This window comes from Acipenser ruthenus, chromosome 1 (assembly GCF_902713425.1).
Source record: "Acipenser ruthenus chromosome 1, fAciRut3.2 maternal haplotype, whole genome shotgun sequence".
Classification (NCBI taxonomy): Eukaryota; Metazoa; Chordata; class Actinopteri; order Acipenseriformes; family Acipenseridae; genus Acipenser; species Acipenser ruthenus.
In genome coordinates, this window is record NC_081189.1 from 88116316 (window position 1) to 88138056 (window position 21741).

Consider the following 21741-nt stretch of genomic DNA (forward strand, 5'->3'; position numbering starts at 1 on the left):
AAAACAAGATACAAAAAAAAAAGATTTAAAATACATAAATGTATGTATTTTTGTTCTGAACATTATATAATGCAAGCATGGGGGTCCCAAATCAACTGGGGGCCCTACCCTATAGCGTAATTAGCGTATAGGTTAATGATATCATAACCTATGGTACATTGTTTAATATCATACACATAAACAAGGAGATGACTATCTGGCTTGCAATCTCCTGAAAAATACGGTAAGTATTTCAGCCCATGAATCAAGAATCAAATTACACCCCTGGTCTCAGACAGTGATCTTTTAAACCAACAATGTTGGAATGTAAGATCTTAAACTAAATCATTAATGTTGAGTAAAAGTTTTGGAAACCCTGGAACGTGAAGTATAACTTCAGCTGCTTAGAATTCATGTTTCACTGCAGCTGACTGGCAGGACCAGTTTGTCTTGATGTGCTGCAAGTACATCCTTTTTTTTTTCTTCTTTTTTTAACTCAATACCTGCACAATGCTGCATTACAAGACTTGTATTGAGCATGAAGGATGTTATAAAATTGAGACATCTGATAACTAAAAGACAACACAATTTAGTTATGATCATGTTCGTGCATTCTTCTTTTATTCTGTCATAAGTGGATAGTTTGTATACTGGCTTACAGATTTTAACATACCCAGAAATACCCAGACAACAGTCAATGAAGAATAACTTATTTATAGTTTAACAAATCAGAGTATATATATATATTTACTCCTTCGGTTTATTAACGCTTAAATGGATCGAGTGATCACAGATCGACGTCGAATCTTAGCTCATAGACAATCCGGGCAGTCCGGTGTCTGCACAAACTAACAGCATCGATTCTATAAAGCAATATGGTTACAATATGTACTAGCCAAGAGCTCCAAAAGCCAGACCAAAGCAGACAATATAACAACCTCTCTAAACTAAATATAATAATCCTATCCTTATAGCCTGCTTCAATATAGGTGAGATACAAATGCAAAAAGTATGCTTACCAAACTAATACAGTCAGCTTCACATGAAAGATCTTCAGGGGGTGGATCAGCTGGGTCTGTGTTACCAAACTCAACATGAATAAACTGCAGTTTTGCCCCAATATTTATAGGACTTTTTCCCTGCTTCGTGCATCAGAAGGCTTAATTATACACATCTGGCTACTCCTAAAATGATTCATATGCAGTACCAAGCTTTTCTATATTTTTCTAACCCCAGTATATATGAGGTCATTTCCAAAAGCTTTTAACATATACCTCCAGTACCATGGAGTTCCATTACTTTGTTAAGATAAAGTTTATAATGACTAGGTGTTCCTGATTGAAAGCATCTGTAGTGTCAATTAGTCCTGGTTTGCTTGATAAAACATCGCTCCAGTACCAAGAAGCTTCTGGTACTTTCTTAGATAAGACTTTCCAAGCACAGGGTCTCTGTTTAGGTTAGGCTGTTTCTTGCTTATAAGGAACTCCTGTGAGCATATTCCAATAAGCACTATCACAGTTACTGAATTAGGTCCGAGATTTTTAGTTTTACTGAATCTTCATTTAGGCTAACACATATTTTATGCAATAATATTTCTGCTTGTTTAACACAGTACAGAGTTTTACAATATTATAATATTATTGCCCTTTACAATTACTTTTAATCGCAGTGTCCAGTTCACATCCCAGATATCAGAGTGCTTCCAACAGGATTGAAATTCTTTGTCTGGTTCTACTCTCAGTGGATCTGTAAAGGCAACCACCAGTCCCGAAATCCATCTCTGAGCATCGCAGGTGTGGGTGACAGTTTACACCTGATACCTGCAAAAAGCTTGAACCGGGATAGTCAGACTCCTATCTTTGCATTTTAATTTTCCCATATGAGCCCACTTAACTGGGTGAGCAGCATCACATCCCATACATTCAATTCTCTTTACATTGTCTGGTTCAACAATCAAATGACAGAATGATACACCTTGTACATCATTGCATTCAAACATACTTTTGCAATGTTTTACCATGTGTGTGCAGGCTGGGCATACTTTAGGTTCTGCTTGTGACAGTCCTGTTCTACACTTCTGACATCCACACTCTAGGTTTGGTATCTTTTCCCCTTTTTAGAGAGAGACTCCCACTAGAAGTAAGGTTTCTGGACTGATGACTATTATGTTTATATATTTCATTCTGATCACATAGGGTTATTTTATTAGGTATCCCTTCCATCCATAATATCTGAGTTGGCCAGAATTCACTATGTTTCATATCAATGGGTTCCCATGCCTCATTATCATGTCCAGCATCAATGGGGAACCCCCAAAGAAATTAAGTTGGTTCTATTGAAGGACCATATACTTCTGCAGCATAAGCTCGCCATTCAAAAGGCGCTAGCACCTTGTACAAGAGAGAAGGGGTTTCAGGGTCACTTGTGACGTTACAATTATGTATCTTGCTAGGTTTAGGTGTACAGTATATTTGAGTGTGCATTTACTTTCACATAATTGTGCAAAGCCCAAACACTGTCAAAATAACGGTAGCTCAATAAAGTAATGGTTAAAGCATTCAAATGTTGAGACAATATGGAGCTGAAAAGTCATATTGTCATAAGATTTGAATGGAATGAGAACAGCTGTTTAGTGCAGGTACTTTGGATCTCTGATGAAGCTTAAGCAAGATCAAAGCCATGTTAAGGCAGATTTTGAGAAAAAAAATATTGGGGCAATAGAACCCAGAACCACAAAGAATGATTGCAAACATCATAAAATACTAAAATAGTAAGGGGAATATAAAAAAGAAATGATGAAAATGAAATTTTACACTACTTGCTCTTTAAAACAAAGCTTCAAAGTGGTTCTCAACTTCACTATGGACCTTATAGAGTAAGTTCACAAAAAATCTGTATTGCTATAGATGCCCAGATGTTTAGGACCGCAGTAGTTGGGGTGGGGGTGGGGTTTTACTCTTGAACACATTTATAGCAGCTGAATACTTTTCTGTTGAATAGATGTTTCATTTAACGTCATGCCAAGAGCCAATCATGTTATCATATACAACACATTGCAGTTCATCTTCTGGTTATAATTAACTAAGTATCAAATAAGCCAAGATTGAATTAATTTGCAAGGAAATGCAAAAGAAAAAAATACAAATAAAAGATCACTAGGATCTGGAATTGTTTTGTTTGTGTCTCCATTTACTTACCTTAGTGACCGCATTAGAGAAACTAGGATAGGCAGCCTATGCTATAGCAAAGTATTTGAGGAGTTTATTAACTGGTTTAACAGCAATATTGTTCTGAGGCCTTTGGCAAGTGAAAACAGCACAATCAATAACACACAGTACAGAAATATGGAACTTCTTAAAACAGACACGAAACCTGAAAAAAAAAAAAAAAAAACATATGATTACAGACAGTCCTGCCAGTCAGCTCAGGGATAAAGTTGTCCTTTTCAGGATTTCAGTCACTTAAATTCTATTAATATTTAATAAGAATTATTTAATTTGGCAGGGGTTAAATGATTATATTAAAAAGGATGTTGCAACACTAAAATATCTGGAATGTATGTTAAGGTTGGAGGCCAATATCCTCTCTCCATCACAAAGGTTGTTTCCATTTATGTTCACTAATTTTGCTTCAGTATGTCCATTAAAATCACTAACTTATATGGCTACTAATTGTGCTGTATTGTGGTGTACACTACAAAATACAACAGTTGTACCGTTGGTCCTTCATCACTAAAATGCAAGATTTTCCTTTTCATATTGAGTGTTATTATGCCCTTGCAAAAGAGTCCCCTTCTTAAGCTTAACAGATAGATAAACTTTTTCCAGTAACTGTAGTATTGAATGATGATTTATTGCCACCAGTTCGTAGGTACAGTATTAGAAACTGAGTAAAAAGACAATGCTTCTACAAAATAATTGAAAGAAGGATGGAGTTTGATAATATCTGCAGCTCCACAGAGTGACTTTCACCATTTTTCAATGCTAACAAGGATTCTTCTTTTACAGGATATAGAAACTTAAGCAAACAACAGCTGTCTAGTGGCCAAAATGGAATTGACCTTAAAAAATGAACTCTAACCAACTACAGGGGCCAGAACACTCCACGCCTGGTATCTGTAAGGATGCCAGCATTAACACTAGAACTTAAAGTTACTTATCAGTCTCTGGAGAGAGGAGTAGGACAGTCTCTGAAACTGGATGCAGAAAGGTCTTGCATGACCCCTCTCTTGCTGTCTTGACTTCAACCTTTCTTACTTTCCCATCTCTGCCAGGAAAGGTCTTCACGACGATGCCCATGGGCCAGTCGTTCCTTTTCACTTGACTGTCTCTCAGCATCACAATGTCTCCCTCCTGAAGGCTGGGCTTCTCTTTCTGCCACTTCCTACAGCTCTGCAGGGTAGGAAGATACTATTTCTTCCAGCGGTGCCAGAAGGTGTTGGCAAGGCTTTGAACTTGCCTCCACTGCCGGCTGAAGAGGTCTTTCTTGTTGAATTCACCTTGGGGAGGAGGAACTACAGCAACATTTTGGGTGAGGAGTGTCACTGGCGTCAAGATTGGGGGGGGGGTCTGGATCCGTAGACACAGGAACCAATGGACGAGCATTCACGATGGCTGAGACTTCCGCCATGAATGTAGTCAGGACTTCGTGAGTAAGCTTGGATGGACCCACCTTCAGCAGCATGGAATCCAGGATGCGCCTCATGACGCCGATCATTCTCTCCCAGCTGCCTCCCATATGAGACGAGTGCGGTGGGTTGAAGACCCAAGTACACCCTTTGTCACTCAGGTACTCTTGGACCTCCTTGTCGCTCTGAACGGCCTCCATCTTCAGCTCTGCAGGCCCTGATAAAGTTTGTACCACAGTCGGACCTGATTTGTTTGGCTGGTCCTCTGACTTCAATGTGTATGGCCCTGGTGCTCATACACGTGAACAGCACAGCCCAGCGCTTCATGCTTGCTAGTCATTGCTTGCTTGAGTGTTCTGAAGAAGAGTGATGGCTTCCTTCTCTGTGGGGAGGGATACGAGACCGTCGTCGACGTAAAAGTTCATCTCGACGAAGTGCCTTGCCTCTGCTCCACAATCCCTCTCACCATCTAAGGCGGCTCTCCTGAGGCCATACACGGCCACTGCTGGGGACGGGCTATTACCAAAAACAAGTTAGACCCACATCCTGTACTCCACAAGTTCATTATCCAGGCCGTTGTTGCGGTACCAGAGGAATCGCAGGTAGTTTCGATGGTCTTCACGAACCACAAAGCAATGGAACATCTGCAGCACGTCTGCTGTCACAGCCATTGGTTCCTTTCTGAACCGCAGCAGTACCCCAAGCAGGCTGTTATTCATGTTGGGACCAGTAAGCAGGACGTCATTCAGAGATACCCCATGGTGCTGGGCGCTGGAGTCAAATGCCACTCTTATCTGTCTGGGTTTTTGTGGATGTTACATCCCAAAGATCGGAAGATATCAGCACTCTTCTTCTGCTTGTAGGGGTAGAGTGATTTCAGAGTGCCCAGTCTCAAAAATTTTGCACATGAACTCAATGAAGTGGTCCTTCATCAAGGGGCAGGACAGGCGTGAAGAGCTTGCAATATGCTTGTCGCTTCGCACTCGGAGCACTGGATGACAGCTTTACAGTTCTTCGCCTGGTGTGCTGTTGAGGAGACACACCTAAAGCATATAGAGTTCTCTCTAAGGAAGGTTTTCCTCTCCTCTAGGGGTTTCTCCCTAAAGCCTCTACACTTTTGCAGGGGGTGTGGCTTTTTGTGGATAGGGCATTGTTTGTTATGGTCATCCTTCTTCTTAGATTCATCTTTCTGGATGGCATTGTCCACTTCTGTCTTGTGCACTGTGATAGGGGCTCTCGCCGTTCTCATTGAGATTTTCTCTCCTTTAGGTGGTGCTGCGCTGGAAGTGGAAGTGATGAAGCTTGGGTTGTTCCTCATTTTTGCTTCTGCACAGGTTAAACTGGAGAAGAACAAGAAGGGTGGGAAGCTGACACCATGCTCCTGTTTGTATCTGGTCCCCTGTGACATCCACTTCTCCTGCATGCTGAAGGGGAGCTTCTCCAGAACAGGGTTGATGCCACTTGCAGTGTCCAGGTAGGACAGGCCGGGTAAGTAACCTTCAGCTTTGGCTGCCTCCAACTCGAGGAGAAGGTCACCTAGCTCTCTCAGACGTTGGGGGTCTTTATTGGAGATCTTCAGGAAGCGTTCAAGCTTGTTGAAGAGGGCTGTCTCCATAGCTTCAGCAGACCCATAGCACTCCTCTAGCCATTGCCAGACCACACTGAGGGCTGCAGCAGGATGATTGACATGGACAGACCTCATTCTTCTCACATGCTCAGCTGATTCTGGCCCAAGCCACTTGATTAGTAGGTCGAGGCCTTCAACGGCGTTGGAGAATGTTGACTTCCAAGCCCAGTAGTTTTCTGGCTTGTCATTGAACTTGATGAGTCCAGCTGTGAGGAGGTCGCGGCATGCTAGGAACTTCGCCAGCTCTGCAACATTGGCACGATCAGAATGGGTCCCACTGGACTCATGACGTTCTACACCAGGTGGCTGGCCGTCATCATCTGCGTAGCGCCTGGAAGACTGTGAAGTGTGGAGCCTGCAGGTGGGGTTAGGCACGTTCACCTCATGCTCTCTGATAAGGTGAGTCGTTGAGTGTCTTGAGGTAGCTGGCACTTCAGTATGAGTGGGGGCACGAGAGAGAGGATGTAGTCGTGGTTGTGAGCTCTGGACCAGCTTGTTGTGGGAGGGAGAGGAGTTGTGTGGCTGGAGGTGATCAACTCGGGGAAGCGATTCAAACTTGACGTCTGGCTGTGAGACTTCCTTGTATGCCGATGGCTGATGGTAGTTCACGTAGGCTTGCTGGTCTTGTACATACTTTTCAGCCCTCTCGAGAGAATGGTAGGATGAGCCTTGTTTGTTGTCGTCAACCCCAGACAACTGTGCCATATCAGCTGCATCCACTGCTGTCTCAAAGACATTAGCCTCAGCTAAGGCGGTCTCTGCCTCTTACTCCTGCTGAAGAGCCTCTAATGTGGCTTCCAGGCGGGTCTCCTCCACTTTAAGCTGGGCCTTCTTCACTTTCACTTCTATTTCTCTCTGTGCATATGATGCTCTTGCTAGTGCTGCTTCAGCCTTGGCGCGAGCTTCTAATGCAGCCAAGCTTGCTGCAGATTTGCTGGAGCGTCTTGATGACTTAGATGAACGTGAGCACTCTGACCTGGTTGCAAGACTCTTATGTTCTGAAGCTGACATCTTGCATTGGACGTGTGAAGAGGAGTAGAGCAGACTGGATATCTTGTCCACCGGAGGTTGCAATCACCGTTGAGAGTGTCTTTTTACTATTCTGCCCTTGCAAAAGAGTCCCCTTCTTAAGCTTAACAGATAGATAAACTCTTTCCAGTAACTGTAGTATTGAATGATGATTTATTGCCACCAGTTTGTAGGTACAGTATTAGAAACTGAGTAAAAAGACAATGCTTCTACAAAATAATTGAAAGAAGGATGGACAAAATTAAAAGTTTTCTTACACACTCAGTCTGCATCACTCTGTGGACTAAATTAATACACACAGTAAAATGTTGTTCACATTTGATATATTAGCTGTCACTATCAGCAGTTTGTCCAACTCGGCTCACAACCCAACTTTAACTACAATAAAACGGGAGTGCCACTTCAATCCCTGAAGAATGCTGTTAAGTTTCATCAGAATAGGAAGACTTGATATGCATAACAATTGTATTATATCACTATTCTGATATAATACAATTGTTATGCATATTAAAGCAGGTATCACGCCACCACAACGTTAGGTCAGGACGTACAAGGTGAGGGCCCTTCTCATGAAGGAATTGAAACCTGTAGGGCAGCAAATCCTTACTTGAAATTAAACACGGTATACCTTTAGCATATAAAATTAAAAAATATGTTTTTTTTGGTTTGTTTATTTACAGCTTTTCAAGGGTGTACATGCAACTTAAAAAAAGAAAAGACTAAGCATTTTTAAAAAAAAACATTTCAGCCATAACTGAAAAATATAAATACTTTTTCTGTGCCACAAGTGTACATCCATCCCTTACTTATATTATTCAGGTTAGGGTTAAAGATTTTTTTCACCTCTGCTCTCAGCTGCTTCAGTTGTTCCCTCAGCAGCTGAATTTCCTTCAGCAAGGCTGCTCCATCTTCCTATGGATAATAAACAGGATTTGATCTCCCATTCGATTATACTTGCACCTGAAGTGAAAACGGTATTTATGTTTATGTTGGGTTGATACTCCTTTCATTCTCCCAAATTGTTATTTGACACATTAGTGATTTTAACATCAGCATCAACCAACTCTGCAAATGTACACTATTTTACAGCATATGCAATGTGCATAATGGTGGACTCCACTTACATTTTAATTGACAGATAATACTAGTGTAAGTCAATTCAATGGAAAAAAAGACAAAGTGAATTTTGCAAATGAACTATATAAACAGGAGATAAATAACGTGGGCCAATTACTGTATATACTACATATCTTTAAATCATCTAGGACTCTGATTTATTCTATATATACTGGTCTATGAGCTGGTTACCATGATCAGTTTAACTTGTTCCACTTATTCAGATCAGCTAAACAAATAAACAGAATTTTCTGACCAGTACGCTGCAACTGGGACCCATTGTGTTCAGTTTATGTTTTATTTTCCTAAAGTCAGTTCACTTGAAGTGAACTAAATCACAGATACACTGCAGTTGAACAATAATGTAGTGGAAGTAGAAGAAAAAGAATCTCAAAAACAAAACAGAAAAAAAAACATCAGAAAAACATAAGGAACAACTAGAACCATGAAAATGCACCATTCACCTCCAAAAGAGCCATGCAAATCAGCTTCCACCCAGAGCAAGTCTCTTGAAAATGTTGTAAAACATTCTCATTTGCTTCAGGCTACTTAAAGAGTAAGTAATGGGGTTCCGAAAAATATAGCGCTATACGTCCCCACGTGTTGCTACAACTGTTTAATTAAATAAAACACCTGTAATTTTTCTTTTCATTGTTAACATCTTGACAACCTTTTACACTTTAAAGTCTGTTTCAAAACTATTTTCAAAATAGACCCTCTAGTGCACTTGGGTTTGAGATCTGTCCTCTAAATCACTGCAGGAAGAGAGATTTAAAAAAAATAATAATAACAACAGGTGTTCTGGCTTTTCTGTTTCGTACCACGAAATCGTATCATGGATCATTATTGCTGTTTTACTTGTTTGACAGTGTGGGCAATAATCGTTACACTATTAGTGCACTAGAGCGGACATTCTGAAAAGAGCTTTGAAACAGACTTTAAAAGTGTAAAAAGGTGTCAGGATGTTAACAATGAAAAGAAAAATTACAGGTGTGTTATTTAAACAGTTGTAGCAACACGTGAACAGCAATTTCTAAATTAAATACATCCACCAAGTTTTATTTATTTATTTATTTCTTTTTTAAATGGATATTGACTTGACTTACCATGTCTTGCCAACCCACTTTTGCCTGTTCAATAATGTAATTCAAGAATGTTTTCCTCTGGCTTCCCTCAGCATACTGCAAAATGAGAACAATTAAAAGGTTACATGAGCAATTTCTCTTGAGCGCCTACATCATTCTTTTATGTGCATGTTCTAACATATTTGATGAATACTGACTTGTCACACTCAGCGCTGACTGCATACTTTTTTAAGTCTGTCCTGTTTTGCCCGAAGGTTTAATGTCTATGTGTTAATGTGGAACAGTTGAAAAGAAGCTGGATAAAATTGGGTACATCATCTACGCATATGGAAGCGAGAGGTTTGGAGTTGAAAAAAGGAAGGAAAAAGTACAAACTATTCCTGGAAAGTCTAGACGGCAGCAGGAGATTGAACGCTTAGTTAGAGAAAGGAGACAGCTGAGGAAGCAATGGAGAAGAGCAGAACAAAGTCAGAAGGAGGGACTCAATCTCTTACAAAGGGTCATAAAAGATAAGCTTGCAACATTGCGCAGAGCTGAGCGTCTACGGAAACGCTCAGCTCTAACTAAGTTTTATAAAGACCCATTCAAATTTGTAAAGAAGTTATTCACCAGTGAGAAGAATGGCACGCCAAAAGCATCTAAGTTTGAGCTAGAGAGATATTTGGAGGAAACACATACAGATTCAAAAAGGCAGGAGCCTATGTCAATTCCTTCAGATATCCCACCTATCAATCCACCAGAATACCAAATGGAGGACTGTGCACCTAAGTGGAAAGAAGTAGAGCGAGCTTTGAAAAAAGCAAGGGCTTCATCATCTCCAGGGCCTAATGGAGTTCCGTACAGAGTGTACAAGAGTGCTTCAGGAGTTCTATGAATCCTGTGGAAATTGATGAAAGTGGCATGGGAAAAACAGGTTGTACCAAGAGCAGGTGGTGTCTTTATACCTGAAGAAAAAATTTTTGCAAGCATCATTCAGTTTCGCCCTATTTCCCTATTAAACGTAGAAGGCAAGATTTTCTTCAGCATTATTGCTCAGAGATTGTCAACTTACCTATGAAAGAACTGCTGCATTGACACTTCAATACAAAAAGTGGGCATTCCAGGTTTCCCAGGATGCTTAGAACACATCAATGTGATCTGGCAACAAATTCAATCAGCTAAAAAGGAGAGGAAGGAGCTCCATGTGACATTCCTGGATTTGGCAAATGCATATGGTTCAGTGTTACCTGAACTTCTTTGGGCAGCATTTGATTTTTTCAGTGTACCGATGACAATAACAAATTTAGTGAAAGCCTACTTTGGAAATTTGCAATTTAGTTTTTCAACTTCAGAATTCAGCACTACATGGCAGTGCCTAGAAGTTGAAATAATGGCAGGATGCACCATTTCTCCACTGGCTTTTACTATGGCAATGGAAGTAATCATTAGGGCATCAAAATGGGTAGTGGAAGGAGAGTGCTTGGCTTCTGGAATGCGACTAGCACCAATTCGAGCATACATGGATGACATGACAACCATGACTACAACAGCAGCCTGCACTAATCGGTTATTGGGCAAATTAACCAATAACATTCAATAGGCACGAATGCAATTCAAGCCCACTAAATCAAGAAGCATCTCTATAATTAAAGGTAAAGCAGTAGATAATACCTTCTTCGTTACGACAGGGATCTAAAGGACACAGTTCGTGTGGGAGAAGTTAGACAACAAGCACTGGAAGGGTTGAAGAGCATAGACAGCAGCGCTTTACCAGGCAAACTAAAACTCTGGTGCTTTCAGTTTGGTCTACTGCTGAGGTTGCTGTGGCCACTGACTGTGTACGAGGTTTCTTTGACAACAGTAGAGAAGCTGGAAGCTTTAATCAGTTCATACATCAGGAAATGATTGGGAGTTCCACGCTGCCTCATCAGAGTGGGACTTTATGGTAAAGGAATACTGCAGCTACCAGTCTCCGCTCTAACCGAGGAGTTTAAGTGCGCCAAGGTCAGACTGGAAATTACATTAGTAGAGTCATGCGACAAATGCATAAGGGAGGAAGCACCTGTGTTGGAAGAAAGTGGGCGGCAAAGAAAGCTGTGGATGATGCAAAGGCTGCCCTTCGAATTGGTGATATCATGAGGCAAGTTCAGCATGGAAGAGGGGGTCTTGGTCTCAGTTCAGCTCCTCCTACATGGCACAAGGCAGCCCCAGCTCAACGGAGGAAGCTGGTAGTCAACAAGGTGCAAAAGCAGGAGGAGAAGATGAGGTGCGTAGAGGCCATTTCCCAGGCCAAGCAGGGAGAATGGATGAGATGGGAGAGTGTGGAAGAACGCAAGATTGGCTGGCAAGACCTATGGTCAATGGAACAGAGCAAGATGAGTTTCCTCATCAGGTCAACATATGATGTTCTCCCATCACCACAGAACCTAAACCTCTGGGTAGGAGAGGATCCCTCATGTCCTTCGTGTTCATCACCTGCAACATTAAGGCACATTTTGACAGGTGGCTCTTAGCCAAGGACGGTTTACTTGGCGCCATGACCAGGTGCTGCGATGTTTGGCCTTAGCATTGGAAGACAAGCGTAACATGACCAATAAGTTGCCACCAGTTCCATCAAAACATTACACACAAAAGACAACATTCCTCCGCCCAGGAGAGCAACCACCAAGAAAAGGTGTTAAAACCAATCCTCGCCCAGGGCAACTGGAAGCTGCTAGAGACTGGAAAATGCTGGCAGATGTTGGTCAACGGCTTATTTTTTCCACTTGAGATTGCCACCACTAACCTTTGACCAGATATTGTCTTGTGGTCTGGATCAGCACGCCTTGTTCACCTGGTAGAGTTAACAGTGCCATGGGAGGATGCTGTAGATGAGGCGTATGAGAGGAAGAAACTGTGGTATGCTCAACTAGCCGCTGAAGCAGAACAGAGAGGATGGAGAGTCCAGGTTTACCCAGTGGAGGTGGGTTGTCGAGGATTTGTGGCACACTCTAAAACCCGGTTTCTCAGAGACGTCGGATTCAGTGAAGAACTTATCTGAAGCAGCAGAGAGGAGCAGCAACTGGCTGTGGTTGAGACGGAAAGATTCTGGCTGGGGATTTCAAGCACAATAGAAAGAAAGAAACGCTGATGTACGGGTAAGTAAGCTGGGCTGAGTTGAGTAGGGGACGGAGGGGGGTGGTGCTGGGACGCCAGAATCACCGTCGAGCCTTCTTGAGGTGTCATGGGCTAGTCGACGAAACACCAAGGATGGAAGGTGCCCACTTGAAGTCCCCAGAGATACCCTACTTAGCTCAATCCAGACGGTTGTCATGCTGATGCACTGGGGAGACCGCACTGTGGTTGATCTCCGGAGCCAGCATCACAGCCGTTGTGTGTGCTGATGCACTAGGGAGGCAAATAAGCTGATCCCTGGAGCCAGCATTACACTTCAGCCATCATCACCAGACAGAAGGATATCTACATCATCATATGGAAGGAAGCGCAAATGGATGGAGACACAGATGGATCACATTAGTTTACTGTAAAGCTATGTCTTAGTTGGTGCTTATCTTGGCGAGAGCCGAGTTCAAATCAGCATGAAGTTTTAACATCTACTCTCGTGTAATGGAAATCATGTGTATTTATTTTTACATAAAGGCGCATGTGAGTCACTGTTAGCAACTGGTTCAAATTTGATTAAATGATTCAGCATGTCAATATTGTAAAAACCCTTCAATACTTGCAATATACAGTTACAGTGATTTTTTGGGTTCCTGCATTAACATCCAATTTTATAGACAAAAAAAAATGTATTATACATCTGAGCACTGTTCTACATACAGCTGTGGCCCAATTAGAGACAAAATTAAAAAATAAACAAAAACAAAAACTGTATGAACATAATTTGGATATTTTAGTTAACATCATGTGATCAAAGAAACTACAAAATGATATTGCAAAAGTCTACCGGAAGCCATAATCGTAGTACAGTATTTCATGGTAGATTTTAAAATGTCACTTTTTTTTTTTTTTTTCAGTTTTTTGTGAAGTATATGGAAAACTCCAAAGTGGTATGAAATTCAATCTGTTAAAGTAACATGATTCAGCAGGTTTCATTGGACTTTATGAAGCAAAATTTGTTAATTCTTAAGAGTGATGCAAAACTTTTGGCCATATCTGTAGTATACTTCTGAAATTATGAGACAACACCCACATTTATATCACATTCTAATTCATAGCTTTAGTTTAAGTATCACACAATACAGCCTCTTTCTTGACAAAGCCACTGATCTCAACAGATAATCCCTTTAACAACTGTTATGGGAAGAGAGGTAATATTCAGTAGCCAGGCATTCATGGATATAATACTGATGTCCAGTAAAAACCTTTATCAACAGTGCAAACAATGTCAGAAAATACCAGTCTTATTTCACTTTTTGACGTGTATCAAGTTATTCATGGTTGTTTTTTGCAGATTAAGATGATGTATCTAATTTTTATGTTTATTTTATAATCCTTTTAAAACATCGTTAATATGATTGTCTCACAGGGTTGACATACAGGGTTGAAAAATCACTGGTCTACATATGTATCTGCCTTGAGGGAGAAAGACATCACATTGAATTGGATACTGCATCAACCTAGTAGGAGGCCACGTACAGCTTTCCCTCATTATTTCACAATTATTATTCACAAGGACATATTGACTGAAAAATGTGCAGATTGACTATACTTTACAGTAGACCAATGCTGACCCTTTTATTCATATCTTGTTCTAAATTGGATAATTGAACCAATTAAGCCACAAAGCAGCCTCTAAAGTAGCATGATTTTTATTTTAATTCTGGAGTGGAATGGCCCTTTGGGACTGTGATTAAACACTCATGCTTTACTGTTTAATGGCCCCTCACTAATTCACTGTTTTATGTCATATAGTGGTATAACATGGGAACACTATAGTTAAATGAAGGCAAAAGCACTACTGTTCTTGCATTTCACTTCCTCCTTCCACAATAACAAAGTATTATATATTTACCTGGTGACAGTATCTTTTTGGAAACTCCCTTCTTCTGAAACAGATTTCCAGACAAAGCTATACTTTATTAATATATTAATGTTATAGATTTAAAAAAAATAAACAAACTCTTAATTGAAAAGCTTTTTTTTTTTCTTTTTACAATTTTGCGTTAACAGAACCATGACATATCAATAGTTTTTGCTCCGATCACCAACCTACCCTGCACCTGTAAAACAAAACTATAACCTATTGTTGTCAAGGTCGTACACCAAGAATGCTCTGCTGAAAACAAGAACTGAAGCTGAAAGTAGAATTGAATGTCTGTTTTGTGTCAATTTCACAAACTGTTTTACAAAAGACAGAATATACTGTTTGTAAAATACTTATGGGGAAGTACTTTATGGGGAAAAAAATCTACATAACTATTAAGAAAAGCTGCTTTATCTGTTTTTCCAATTCTTCCATCTTACGCTTCTTTGCATGAAGAGCTTTGCTTAGGAAAGCCTACAAGTAATTGGAAGTGCCAACCCTCTCGGAATCTACTAGACTGTCATCCACTATACTGTCATCCACTAGACTCTGCAGGACCTCCTTCACGGACATGGGGGCTGGGAGGAAAAAGAGTAGAACATTTGTTGTAGAACTGTTTTTCTAGGCACGCTATGTATAGATCTTTCAGTTGTTAATATACGTTTTGCTCATAAAAATGTAATAAAATTCCTAAAATGGCACTCATAAAAAGGCAATAAAATGCAATATTATTCTTGGACACAATGGGTAGACTTGGGACTCTAGCCAATGCAAGTAAAGCAAGCCAGCTTTTATCATATTAAAATGCTAACTGATTTTCAGTACTCCTCTGTTACTTTAGCCAACCTTACAGATAGACATTATTATGTTTGGCTATCATCTCCAGAATGGCTCTGGAAATGTGACGATCTGGAAATGTGACGACAGCATTCATGATTGGTTATTTGAGTGCACGTTAAATTAAACTATGACTAGATTCCAATCCTCTCAAGAACTGAAAAGTGTGTCATGTCCACATCCTAGCATCTCCATTCATTCCAGGCTGTCAGGGATACATGCATCCCAAACAGGAGATAATAAAGATCACTTGATGGTCTACTACAGGCCATAGAAGCAACAAACATGAAGACAAATCATCTTTCTTTTTGCATTATTGTCACCGGAACCAGATCTAAAACCAATGAGTTAGAAATTGCTTTAAAAAAAAAGTCAACTACTGTAGTCTCACCCCAGAAAAACACTTCAGTAAAAGAAAACTTTCCTGGCCTACAACATGGCAACACTATCCACTGCATAATAATGTAATTGGCTCCACTGAGTTCTGAGGTTTTATACTGGAGGTGTATTAGATGTCTTGATGTATTGTGGTTAAACACTAAGCACACAGTGGAATGCAAATGAAGAGGTCTGGTAAAAATGTGCATTAAAAGTAAGCATTCGGGCCTGCAACCAACAGATTGGCTTTGGGCTGGCTTTTATGTTTTGCATGAACACCCGGTTCAGTCCCAGGGCAGTCAATAAAAATAAAATGAAGAAACCACAGGACGTTTGTGGTTTAAAAGCAGGGGTGCAAATGCTTCAGAAACAGCATGACTCCTTTACGTGGATTTGAAGATGACATAATGCATGTTGTGTGTGAGATTCTGGGAAAACTACAAACAGGTTAGTTTTAACTAGCATAGGCTGCCATGAATGCATTGGGAGGCTTATAGTTCACATGCAAACCCTCACTATCTTCAAAATTTGTGATATTTTTGTTATGTGCAAGACAGAGAGTGAAAACAATTGTATTACATGTATATTCTAGTTTGCACTTCACACTTTGGGAATTTAACCTACTTACAAAATAATTTGAACAATTTGACTTTAGAGACTCCCTTTCAAGGACATGAAGAAAATAGCTGTAATTGATTCACACCTTTTTTAACATTGATAATAACACCCACCAATTAGAAACATAAAGGCTTATATTTTCAACTATGGGCAAATTGCAGGTACTTGCTCCGTCCATAATACATGTACTGCACATGGGCAATTTGCCCAGTGGAAAATCAGGCCACAATACTTTTCAGATTATCTGAGAGTTGGAATTTCAGTCATGAACAGCAGCATTTTCAAATACTCTCATAAACAACTGAGTTTGAATAGCTGCACATCTACATACTCTCAAGGCTTAAGTTATTTTTAGTGATTTCAGAGTTTGAATGTTTAGGTTCAGCAACAATCCTTTTCCACAAACCACGCTATTAAAATAAAGGCTCTTTGGCTTACCCACAATTGCTGTATAGACACTGCAGACCTAGCCTATATTTTCTTTCTTGTAATTAACATAGAGACATAAAACTAATTATTTGGCTACATAACTACAGTATTGTAATGGGTTATGTTTTTGAAGAAAATACATTTTCCTAACCGATAAAAAAAGGAACAGATAATGTTACTGTCTCAAAGAACATCTCCATCATGCAAATCCGTTTCTCCTCCAAGCTCAAACCTTTCTTCTTGGACAATTATAAGAAAAAGATTTGATTAATGCCTGGTACTAAACGACTCTAGAGGCCCTGAGTCACTTAGCCCTGAATGACCACACCTTCTATAACTGCCGTTATCCGTACCTTTTATGCCACTTGAATCGAGAAACATGTACCCATTATTAAAAAACAAATCTATTTCAGTCCATACTACATTAGCCATGACTAAGACTACTGTAAAAGATAGACCTATGTGGGAATTGTAGTCTGCTGTATATTCCAAATGAGAGGGTATTAAATTACAGGAGTACAGTTTCCCAAAGTTGTATATCTGCACACAATCTGTCAATTAGCAAGCTAGGGTACACAAAGTATTACAGCAATTTGATACCAAAGTAGTAGTAGATGGGGTTCTCCAAAAAGGAATTGCATTGACACAACAAATTAACCCTAAAACCACCAAATACAAAATAAGCTGAATTACTTTCACATTTAATGATAACCCTTAAAAGACAGGGGATACCAAATGTTATAGCCAGCTGTAATATCTGGCATCCCCCTGGACAAAAAGAAAAGGTAAAACAATACAGTAGACACCCTGAAGAACATATTGCCCCAAGGTAATTTCACATTTTAGTGTGTGCAGATGTATCTTTAAAAAAGAATGTTTTGAGGCAATGAGTTTTATACATCTGTATCCAATAATAAAAACAAGCCAGCAGCAGCCCTATATAGTAGTACTCCATTGAGGCTGACTTTCTATATAAAAATACCTTCCCGGGATAATGCCAAGTGTCTCATATTGTATGGACTTATATCTCATAGGAAAAATAAATATCAAACTATACAAAAAGGACATTTGCGGATCATTAGTGCATGTGCATAAACAGGACATTCCAAAGAATGTTTTGCAATCCGTAAGCTTGGTAACAAATGATAATAAGATGTAATTGATATGAGAAAATTGCATGTGAAACATTTTTTCACCGTTTTATTTTCTCTTTATAAAAAAGGACAAAACAGCCTGGACTGGTCACTACAACAATGCGAAACGTCTTTAAAGCTATACCCCACACTTATTCCATCATTACTATAAATTTTAAAAAGAATAATCATGTTCATATCTTTTAATCAATCAAAAGACCAGGAGATTGGAGAAAGCAAGTGATAGAGCCCAAGGGGGGGGGGTGGGGGGGTGGGGGCAGATAGATAAGAGAGCAGAAAAGGATAAAATTAAACCAATACTACTGTAACAGACCTATTTTAAAGGCCAAATGGATTTTAGTAGCGTGATTAGCTGCCACTGTCATGGCAAATTTTGCCCCCCTGCCAAATTTATCCCCCCCTGAGTCATGTGACATGTCAGCGTTCTGTTGCTATGCGGGTCACTGCTTTTGCGCCACAGATCTTGACACTGACAGTTGGAGTTCGTTGGTGCCGTCATACAATTGTAATCAAATCATTTTTCTTTTTACATTACAAATTTGTAATACTGTGTTTTTTCCCCCTCAGAAAACTACATTTATCAATCGATATGGATCACTTGAGAGCGGTATATCGCTACCTCAGCACAGGTGAGTATCCTGAAAAAGCCACCAAAGAAGAGAAGAGGGGTATCAGAAAGTGTCCCTGAGAAGAATGGAGAGTGTCTCTGTAGGGTTGTGACCGATGAAGAGGAGAAGACTGCCATTCTCAATGAAGTTCACGCAGGACACTTTGGGATCAAGAGAATGATGGGGAAAATCATTCAACGATTTTACTGGAAAGGGATTATAAAGGACGTGGAGCAATGGGTACTTTTTATTTTTTAAAAACCTAATTATTTTGCTTTTTGTCGCTTTTCCATTCATGATTTAAGTATTACTTGTTTCATCATTACTGTTTCCCTTAAGATCCTGAATTGTGAAGCATGCCAGAGATTTGAGAGGGTGAAGACTGTTGCCCCAGAACTGAAGCCAATCAAAGTTGTTTCTCCATGGTACATGATCGGTGAGTATTACATCATTAAACTTTTATAGTGAGGTCAGACAAAGAATGGAAGAACATACGTAATTTAAACACAGTCTGTAATATGTAGAAAACTAAGAGCTTAGTCTGGTAACAAACTTTCTTGATAGCCAGTTAAACAGATTGTAAGCATGTGCTCACAAAACATCATTTGACAACAGGTTGCAGTTTACAGACTAATTAGAGCAAGTGTCACATTGTCACATGACATCCATCTGTAATATGATTAATGTGTCATCCACAGGGGGTGGAAATCTGCTATGTTTTGTACAGATAGGTGCATCAGGACAATTTCTAGTACAAAAAGATGCAACACCCATTGACAACAATGACTGCCCAAAAAAAAAAAAAGGGTGCCCCATTTAAATGTGTTTGACAATTTGGGAATTAATAATAAAAATGATTTCCGTTCCCAGGTCGTATCACTGCTGCAGTACAGTGGAAAGACCGTTTGGATCGTGTGGCCACATGTACAGCAGCAGCAGGGATGTAGTGACTGTGGACTGTTTACCATCGCAAACAGCCTCACACTCTGCATGGGTGAAGATCCAGGTAAGTTATGTTATGATCAAAAGCAAATGCGTGATCATCTTTTTTCTTGTTTTGTAGCTGGATCCTCTCAGTCCTTTCCCGAGCTGTGAGAGAACTCCCCTCCCAGAGGTACATTTCTGTGATGTGGAGGTCTACTGCACATGCAGGAGACCATACAGGATTGGACTGGAGCTGATGGTGGAATGCGGGAGGTGTGGCGAATGGTTCCATGGCCAGTGTGAAGATCTACAGCCAGATGACCTCATAAGTATGGAGGAGTATATGTGCTCCATTTGCAGAGTTACACACATGGGTAAGCATGTAAGTAAAGGTGAAACAGATTTATTATTTTGTTTTTTACTATATGTTTTTTTGAACATTTTATACTAAGCATTCCAGCTTAGTATATTATACTAACACTAAAATTTGGTAATGCCTGTCAAACAACTTTACCATAATTTATAGCTATTTACATATGTACAGTAGGGCATTGTTAATAAGGCTCATTGTCTTCAGTGTTTATTTTTCATGAGCACACAACTACTTATTTTGAAGACTTTTTTTTTCAGACCTTGATTCTGTATTGAGACGTTTTTATTTGAAGAAATATTGCAGATGCTTTTGCACTTTCATTTTTAATTGGTATGGTAATCTTAGTTTCTGAGCTACTGAATTATTGCCTGACTTGAGTATTTCCAGGGCAGAGATATCCAAAGTAAACTGGATGTCAGTTCTAACACCCACCTTGTTTAATGTAGTTATTGTGAACCAGCTGGGGGAGGGGTTGATTCACTGTATTGAAGTGAAATTGTGCCAAATAAGGTGGGTGTAACATGATATAAAAGTACAGTAAATGTAATTCTGAAGTAATAAACAACTTCACATTTTACATGTACATATTTCAGACAGTACATGTAATGCTTCAATTTCAAATTCGATTTCCATTCCTATTAAATGATATTAGACAATTACATACTATACAAGTTAACAGTATGAAATGTCATTTTTAGACAGACAGCCTCTTTAAAGTCTTTCTTTTTTTGTGGGTTATGTGAGAAGGCATTTTAAAGTTCTGTTAAACCTGCTCCTAATACCCCACTCCATAGGTCAGGACCTTGACGTGGTGAGTGGGCTTTTTACCAAAGCTGACCTACAGTATAGCTTTTTTTTTTTTTTTTCACCACTGCTTACGCATTAAGTCCTAGATAGCACTTTACAATGGAAATATGCAATCTGATCATGTACTGATCATGTTTTATTGTGAAGAATACAGAAAATAAAGTTTGTTACATTTTTCAACATGTTGTGCCTTTTTTGTGAATGTCTTTCTGGTTCTGACTACTACAACTGATACACAACTCACTAAATTATTTTTCAGATTTCTGCTCGCCATGCAGTGCTCTGTTAAGGGTTCACCAGCACTAAGACTGGACAACTCAGATCTAGATTGACTTCTACTCTAGCATTTACACAAATCTGACATCCTCTATGCTTCATTAGTTAAGAGCCTGAATTATAGACACTAAAGTCAGGGACAATATGTAGTGGTTAACAATCACATTGCTTCTAGTTCCAAATTTGTACTTTTGAGTGTTGTATGTTATGGAAGAAACATTCTTATTTTATAGCATATGATATAATTTGGCTTCATACATATTTAACAAATGCATATACAGTATTACTCATAACAAAGGAACAACAACCAATCTGCAGACCTGCTTTGAGAAATGATAGGCTCCACTCCAGGATGATGCCAATGATCTGACAAACACTGTAGGAAGTGGCAACACATACAATGAGGGTGTATTACTTCATTTTTTTATGACAAGTTATATGGTTAAACTAAGAGAAATTTGTTTGCAGATTTAGTGCAAGACCATGCATGAATAATGCTAAATATTAAACCTTTTGACCTGTTAATTCCTTTAATTTTTAACATTCCCTAAATATTTCTCACAATATACACTGAAGCTACTGTATAACCTATATTAATCATACTGCCTTATTGAAGTAAATAACAATATTTGTTGATCACAAACTTATTGGCACATTTTCAATTAAAGTCTGTAAGTTAAGGTTAGTCTTAATTGAGTTAGTCACTATTAATCAATTAGAAACCGCTACTTATCAATTTAGCAATATTATTAAAAAAAAAAAAAAAAAAAAAAAAAACATTAGCTGTAAAACATGCACAGAAACTGAAGCAAAATAGTTTGTGCACTTAGCACAGCATGGTCAAAACAAAGGAGCTGGATCTAGAT

General features: G+C 39.4%; 1 protein-coding gene across 2 annotated transcripts; it reads right to left on the reverse strand.

The window, feature by feature from the left end:
• Window positions 1–1014: 1014 nt before the first annotated feature.
• On the reverse strand, window positions 1015–9561 carry LOC131738129 (uncharacterized). Of its 2 annotated transcripts, none has more exons than XM_059031690.1 (2): window positions 9485–9561; window positions 1015–8222 (listed from the first exon to the last, which is right to left on the reverse strand). In XM_059031690.1, the coding sequence occupies exon 2, from the start codon at window positions 6936–6938 to the stop codon at window positions 5538–5540; it is 1401 nt and encodes a 466-aa protein (XP_058887673.1). In that variant the 5' UTR covers window positions 6939–8222; window positions 9485–9561; the 3' UTR covers window positions 1015–5537. The 2 variants fall into 2 exon arrangements, with proteins under 2 accessions (XP_058887673.1, XP_058887670.1); XM_059031687.1 differs by having other exon boundaries at window positions 1015–8174; window positions 9485–9553.
• Between the last annotated feature and the right edge of the window lie 12180 nt (window positions 9562–21741).

Coding starts and splice junctions, on each gene's coding strand:
- LOC131738129 (XM_059031690.1), bottom strand. CDS start 6,938: ATGGCACAGTTGTCTGGGGTTGACGACAACAAACAAGGCTCATCCTAC.